The 8,348-nt window shown below is 38.4% G+C and overlaps 1 protein-coding gene across 1 annotated transcript; it reads left to right on the top strand.

Moving 5' to 3' along the window:
• Positions 1 to 6,660: 6,660 nt before the first annotated feature.
• Positions 6,661 to 8,121, top strand: LOC149096427 (melanocyte-stimulating hormone receptor-like). The gene has a single exon (XM_089280725.1). It carries the CDS (start codon positions 6,823 to 6,825, stop codon positions 7,687 to 7,689), a length of 867 nt encoding a protein of 288 aa, XP_089136851.1. The 5' UTR covers positions 6,661 to 6,822; the 3' UTR covers positions 7,690 to 8,121.
• Positions 8,122 to 8,348: the final 227 nt, after the last annotated feature.

Here is an 8,348-nt window from a genome sequence, read left to right as displayed (position 1 = left end):
AAACACTCTACCGGCCAGGTCCATGCAAACAAGCGCTTCACAAGTGTCGTCGTCTTCATCTTCCTAATCGTCTCCTGATCCTGAACCCGCAGATACTGGAAAACGATCTTATGAAAGATGGTCAGATGACGAAGAAAAAATGCTATCAACCTGTGGGCCGAGAATTTCGATCGCATCAGAAGCAGCCCAAGCAAATAAATTTGAAATCTGGTACTGACAATTATCTCCCACTAGTGCCACCCTCCGTTTCTGTCTAAAAGTTTTCCTTTCCGGTTGCGGTTTCAAATTTTTGTGGTTTTTTAGCCGGCAAAGATGAAAACTTTTCCCAAGTGCGGGCCGCACCCAATTTGCATAAAATCTAAAAACAACCATAACTTTTCAACTTTTTACTTTCAATGCCGTCAGACTTGACAGCAATATGAAAGATATCAGTACTAGATAACTAGGTGGGAAAGGGAAATGGAGTGCTTGCATTTTGCAGTGAGTCGGATTTTTGTGATTAATTCTGAATCTGTACCCATAACTTTGATGTTACTTCATGTCTGATAACAGGTTATAGCTTCTCAGTCTAAATGGTAATATATCGGCATTATACGGTTAATGGTTATTATTAAAGATTCGCACAGCTATTGATGATACGTTTTATGACCAAGACAGCACACTTCTCAATGCCAAATTTCATACCGATGTCATTGCTGAATATTCTCACTGATTGTATCAGTGAGTCCAGTTGGCACTCACTTCTGGCGTAAAGCTTTAGATCACCCATAAAGAGAAGGTGATTGACCTTTGTCGTGTTGGCATATGTGTATCCCGCTTCGCACTTTCTTCTTCTTATTATTATTATTATTATTATTATTATTATTATTATTATTATTTAGTTTTTATTTTATTTTATTTTATTATTTTTTTTTTTTTCGTTACGGTTGGTTAACAGCAATCTTAGAAATTAATAACTTTACTCTAAATTAAACATTTTAAAAGGTCTTAGGACCATTCCGGGACGGGAAAAAAATATGACTATTTACTCCTAACACGTCATTTTTTTTTTTTTTTTTGTCCCATTTTTACGGCCAACGGTTAATCCCAATAGGACCCTTTTATAAGGTCGCAATGTAATAGGATAATTCAGTCAATCACGTGCGGAGGGAAAATAAAAATGACATTTTAAAAGGTCTTAGGACCATTCCGGGACGGGAAAAAAAAATATTACTATTTACTCCTAACAGCTCATTTTTTTTTTTTTTCTGTCCCATTTTTACGGCCAACGGTTAATCCCAATAGGACCCTTTTATAAGGTCGCAATGTAATAGGATAATTCAGTCAATCACGTGCGGAAGGAAAATGACGGTTAAAAACTACACGCTGTTCCCACCGAACTAAGATTTCAGATTTCAGATTTCAGATTTTTTATTAATTGACACTATTAACAGACATATTTCACTATTGCACACACTCACACCTTCTGACACTACGACTAAGGTCATTGATTGTTACGTTATCAACAAAACATCTAGATTATTACAAAAAGACTATTAGTACTATAGCAAACACCTAAGAAAGATATGAGACGTGCTCTCTGTTTACAGTTTACAGAGTCTACCTCAACCAGCTTAGGCGGAACGGCGGAAGAGGAAGCTTTTTCTGACCTTATGGAGGATAATTTTCTTCGTCAGTTTGTCAAAGGTCCAACGCATATTGCTGGAAACAAACTTGATCTGCTTCTATGTAACTTCTCCGAAGTCATAGACCATGTTTCTACAACTTCTCCTTTGCAAAATGAATTTCCCTCTGACCATTATTTGGTGGACTTTTTTATCCGACTGAAATTCAAGCGATCAAAGCGTGTGCGCCGTAAAACGTACGAGTACAAAAGGGCAGATTTTGACGATCTGCGAAGTCGCCTACAGCTGCTATCTTCTGACATGTCGTACTCCGACGATGTTGACATCTATTGGTCTCGGTGGAAAGATTTATTTCTAGCAGCAGTTGCTGAATGTGTCCCAATGAAGACCATTAGAGACACCAACTCTCCTCCTTGGATAGACAGGGAAGTTAAGTCTGCATTACGCAGAAAGTACCGTGCTCTGAGGAAATATCGTGAGAACAAAACCGTGGAACGGAAGCTAAAGCTTAGATCTTTAAGCAATGAAATCAAGAGACTTGTTCGACAAAAACATCGCGACTATCTCCTTAAAATTGAAGGCTCTTTAAAGGAAAACCCTAAACTATTCTGGAACTATCACAAGGCTATCCTACATCATCGACCGGGCTCGAATACTGAGATCACCTTGGACGGGAAATCAGCAAAAACTGCAGCCGAAAAGGCTGAGCTTTTTAATGCTTATTTCTGCTCTGTGTTTACATCATCCAAGCAGGACAAAACACGCAGTTTGCAACTGTATCCCATGAGAATAAATACGGAACTTTCTGAGATCACACTATCTTTCGACGAGGTGAGAGATTGCTTGTTTATTTTGGATCCGTCAAAAGCCACTGGCCCCGATGGAATTCCTGCGCGTATTCTTAAAGAGTGCAGTGAGCAGATCGCGCCCAATCTTTGTTCCCTATTCAACCATTCTCTGCGCACTGGGCGGTTCCCATCAGAATGGAAGTCAGCTGATGTTACTCCGGTTCATAAAAAAGATCTTTTAGAGCCAGCTGAAAATTATAGACCAATCTCACTTTTACCAATTGTGAGTAAAGTTATGGAACGCTGCGTTTGTAATAGACTTTATTCCCATGTCTCGCAATCAATTACATCCTTACAACACGGATTCATGCGTTCCCGTTCATGCTCTTCGCAACTTTTATCCGTACTCCATTCAATTGGGGAGGCACTCGACAAAAATAAACAGACGGATATTTTGTACCTTGATTTTGCCAAGGCCTTCGACACAGTTGATCACGTCATTCTTATTGAAAGCTGAAATGGTACGGTGTCACAGGTCAACTAATAGCTTGGTTTTCTGACTACCAAAAGGACAGATCGCAGAGAGTTGTGATTGACGTCACCGCCTCTGAGCGTCTACCGGTCACTTCCGGTGTACCCCAGGGTAGTCTTGTCGGCCCACTCCTCTTTGTGATATTTATCAATGACCTCCCTGATGTCATCCATGAGCAAACCAGCACCGCTCTGTATGCTGATGATACCAAGCTGCACCGTACCATTTTGTCAGTGAAGGACTGTGCTATTCTCCAGCAGGATCTGACAAGTTTAAACACCTGGAGCCACGAATCAAATATGAAGTTCAACGCCTCCAAATGCAAAGTGCTAACAATTACGCGAAAGAAAACATCTGTAAATCATGAATATCACCTTGGCGAGGTAAACATACAACGCGTTCAGGAAGAAAAAGACCTCGGTGTAACTATTACTAAAAATCTAACGTGGGACTCGCATGTAATGTGTATTGTACTCAAGGCTAATAGAATACAGGGACTCTTAAAGAGAACTTGCCCACTTATGACCGACATCAAAGTAAGGCGGACACTTTATCTATCTCTCGTAAAGTCAAAGCTTACTTATGCTACGGAAGTTTGGTCTCCTGCTAGTGTCAATTTGAGAACAACCATAGAAAGAGTCCAGAGGCGCGCCACTCGCTGGATACTAAGAACTAGAATCGGCGAGATGTCCTATAAACAACGATTGCTGACTCTTCGCTTGTTACCACTAACATATGACAGGGAACTGAGAGATCTTTTATTTCTCTACAACTGTCTTTCTGGATATACTGACCTAAAAATTGAACGATATGTTACTTTTACTACACATGGCCGGTCCCGCTCTAAGAACCCCACCCTCGTACTAAAACCTGCTTACTGTAAAACCGCAACTTTTCAAGCTTCTTTTTTTCAACAGAATTGTAACACCCTGGAACGCTATCTGTAATCTCGCCCCTCAAGACAAATTTTCTAGCCTAAGTTTATTCAAATATTTTTTGCGCGCCACTTATTTTACTTTACTGGACACTACCTATGATATTGACATGCCCTGCTCCTGGTTCCTCTTCCGTAACTGCCCTTGCCACCGCTCTTAATTTTCTGTGACTAATATTATCCGCATCTTGTTTTTGACTATTGTATTAATCGATTTAACTATAATTTTTAACTATAAGTAATTATTAGATTTTATTGTAATTTTTATCAAATTTAAGATTTTCTATCACCATTCTTACTAGCTTTTAGGGTTGCGCCTCGCATGGGTAACTTTATTTTCCCGTTCGCGGAATTCCTATTGGTCCTTTTCTTCTTTTAATTATATTGTAATTTTGTGACCAATAAAGTTGATAGACTAGTAATTATCACATGGTTTTGAGATAATCTAAGTCAGAGAAAGGAGCATTTGACTTATTTGTATCGAGGGTAGGTTTGGTTGAACGAGAAAAGATGTGAGAAATTCAACTGAAGGCGAGTGTTTCCACTTAGCTTGCAATACAGATCAATTCTAACACCCAGAAATGCACTTTTCCTGGTGGATCTTATAAACAAAATATTGACTGTTTAGTCCCTAGAGGCAATCTAGTCACTATTTTACTTACAATGGAAATGCAACAAAAGATAAAATCTACTTCTTTTCTCGTATTTTGCAAGCGCTAAATAATCGACGATGTTGATACGTTCTCCTGAATAAGAAACTGAAAGACAGAACTCTCTGTTTGTATTCATCACAGTCGAAGATAAAGAAGAAGGATCACTGACCTTTGTGTTGGAGTTATTACACAACCACTCTACGCCGTTTTCCTTTTATCTTCTGTAACAACTGAAATGAGTTGGAAAGTTATTTACTACATAACTATAATGGGCAGCGCTTCAAGCTTTGTTTTGTCTCAAGTATCGATCTTCACATCACATCACATCTAACCCTAACCCTAACTTCAAGCCCTCTTATCTGAAATGAGATACAGACATGTTGTAACATTACCCCGAGTCCTTGCAGTTTTCGTTTGTTTTTGGTTGATTGGTATATCATGTGTATCGATATACCTTTAAAGTATCGCTTTGGCCTTAACTGTAGCCTTTCCCCTCATAATATTTTCTCTAAAAACTTCTGTCTTACCCTTTGCAAAGATTTATCGGAAGCTTCGACATCAACTTCAAGTGCCCGCTGTCCCACAAGGCCAACTTAACGGAAGAAAAGTGCCTCTGAATATAGCATGATTCAAGAAGTAACTATTTTAGCGTATTGTGGGTGTAGTGAGTATCAGTTACCAGCTATACCGCTTTTATCGTTTTGCGGATTCTCGTAACTCTCCGTGACTACATATTTGAAGGCGCATGTAATATAGCTTTCTACGTCACGTTACTCTTATCAGCACCTAAATTCTTCCCTAAACCCGATTCTTTACCGTTGTAGATTGTATCTTTTGTCGTATTGTCCATATAAGATTACCCTTGGAGACAAAAATGTCTATATTTTTTTTATAGGTTGATCTTGGTAAAGTGCTTTTCTGGGTATTGGAATCAGTTTTTATCATTTGGAGTTTAAATGAAGGACACCCACCTGAAAAGATTGATATTAGGTTATGAACTGTAACAAGCTAAGTTGGTTCAATTTACTGTGGCGTGTATTCCCATCAGTCTCAGACTTAGAAAAAGAAGAAAAAGGCCACTAATTTTTGAAACTAAATTCAATAACATATCTTACGGACTAAAATGTTGGAAAGCAAATATTTTTGAAGCCCAAAGGCAGGTGTTTCATGGAATTGTTAATAATCTTTTTTTTTTTTTTTTCGTTTTTCCGATATTCATTTGCTCGTGACAATTGACTTTAACTCTTTAACTAAAGAAATAGTCATCAAAAATTGGGACTATAATAGTCTACAATTCTTATAAGTTACAGAATGATCCTAATTGAACTCAAATATGTTTTACAGTAATAAAAAATATACATTTTTTTATTATTTTTCAAACAAAAAAAGGCACTGTTTAACTTTTACAAAAATGGTAATTAATTTCTAACATTGCTGTTTACCCTAGGGAAAATAAATTAACCATCAGCCGTAAAATGCCTAGGTATTATTCAACAGGCGTAAAAAACCACCACCTCATGAGGACCCTCCTGTAACTAAAGTAACATCAAAGATATGGTTGCAGATCTGGAATCATAAAAATCCAACTAACCAGAGCATACAAGCTCTCCATTTTCTATTCCTTCACTATTATCTTTCATACTGCCAGGTATGAGAGTATTTAATTAAAACGCTGAAAACGTATGGTTGTTTTCGAATTTTATGTAAATAAAGCTCTGAAACATGCCTTACAGAACCTTAAGAGTTGTATATTATTATTATTACTTGTTTTTTTTTTTTATTTTTTATGACTCTGTTAATGGCTCACAACACCCCGTCCCGTAGAGGACCGTAAAGGCCCCATCTACGGCCGCTTATCGCACTAAAAAAAACTTTAAATGATGTGGAAGTTTACGACGTGATGGGAATAAGTAATCACATCGACTTTTCATTGCTATTCAGGCGATGTTTTGATAATTTTGGCAGGTAAATGTCAGTATTGTATAAATAAGACACCCAAATTTCGGTGTCTTGTTATTGTCCCTAAGGGCAGTCTTAACATTAGGTGTCTTATTTATTTACCTTATCTTACCTAAATGTAAAAATACAAAGCTGTATATCAGTGTCAGTTTATATTTCTGCAAATACCAGCTGCTAGCCTCCATCCCACATTAAATTCTTCTATCGGACTCCCTCCGCAATGCAAAACATCCTCTCCCGGCTGAACAAAAAGTTGGTTTCGACGTACGAGACCCTACGAACGTTACAACAGACGCTAATCTTACAAGGGACATAAACCAAACACGGAAACATGCTAATGAGTGTATTTAAATTTCTTTCAGCCTTGAACATATTCCTGTCCATCGTTGCATCATTGGGTAATGCTCTGATCCTTGTGTCTCTTCATAAAGATACTTCTCTTCATCCACCGACAAAACTTCTGTTTCGATGTTTGGCAGTAACTGATCTTTGCGTTGGAGTTATTATTCAACCACTTGGGGCCGTTCTCCGTTTGTTTACTACCGGAACATACTGGAAAAACACTTCCAACTTACACCGACTGCATCGAGCTTTAAGTTTTACTTTATGTGCCGTAGCGGTCTTCACATCCAGCGCCATAAGCATGGACAGACTTCAAGCCCTGTTGTCTAGACTGAGATACAGACATGTTGTAACATTACCACGAGTTCGTACATTTATTATTTGCTCTTGGTTAATTGGTTTATCATGTGGATCGATGTTCTTTTGGAAAAGCAAAATTGCATTTACTGTAGCCTTCGTTCTTATAATAATTTCTGTATCAACCTCTGTCTTTTCCTACACAAAGATTTATCGCAAGCTTCAGCAACATCAACTTCAGGCGCACACAGTCTTACAAGGACAATCTAACGAAAGACGAGTGCCTCTAAATATAGCACGTTACAGGAAGTCAGTTTCCAGCGTATTATGGTTGCAGTTGGCATTAGTTATCTGCTATATCCCGTTTATCGTTGTGGTTATGCTGATGACATATGGTCGAATGCCTGGAAAGAAATTTGAAATAATATTCGACGTTACAGCAACTCTTACTTACTTAAAATCGTCTCTGAACCCGATTTTTTACTGTTGGAGGATCAGAGCTGTGCGACAAGCAGCCAAGGACACGATCAAGAAGTTTACCCGCTGGAAATCAGTCTAGATCTTGTGGTGAACACGGAATACATTCAGTCAAGAGCGGCGGCCAGCTTCATCTGTGAAGAGAACAGGAGAGCGATAGTTTCTGAAAAAGTACGAAAAACGCTTAAAGCCGTCGTCCAGAAGTAATTCAGTACTTATCGAAAAGTGGCAAATTTTATATTTTAATTTTTTAAATTTACCTGGTAATTCAAAGGGGATGTAAATTATAATCTTCCTTAAGAAATGTTGCTCTTCGTCATTCGAAAGAAAAAAAAGTGGAGATTAATTTCACTCTTAAAATTAATTGTAGTAACAGGGGATTATTCACGATTACTCAGCGCACAGTAACTGCTCTCTGTTATACTAAATTGCCGTTTATATTACACCTTGTTCCAATCAGTAAAACATCGTGTTGCTATGCAAGGACTAAAGTAAACTTCAACTCAGCGCTTCAGTTATAGTACGTTATGATGAAATACGGAAATACAAGGTAACTCATCCCCCCCGCCCCCTGCCCCCCCCCCCCCACCGGGGTACAAAGGGGAGGATGGAATTCTTCCCTCCTCTTGGTTTTTTGTTCTCTTAAGGCAAAGCGGAATAAATTTACATCAGTTAGAGGGCCCTGAGCTTGCTCTAGAAGATGATAGCATTTTTGTCGGTACCCACGTCCTATGACGTGAA

This window comes from Orbicella faveolata, unplaced genomic scaffold, assembly GCF_042242905.1.
Source record: "Orbicella faveolata isolate gen_17 unplaced genomic scaffold, um_ofav_v1 contig_48, whole genome shotgun sequence".
Lineage (NCBI taxonomy): Eukaryota > Metazoa > Cnidaria > Anthozoa > Scleractinia > Merulinidae > Orbicella > Orbicella faveolata.
This window is presented reverse-complemented; position numbering and strand designations above follow the sequence as displayed.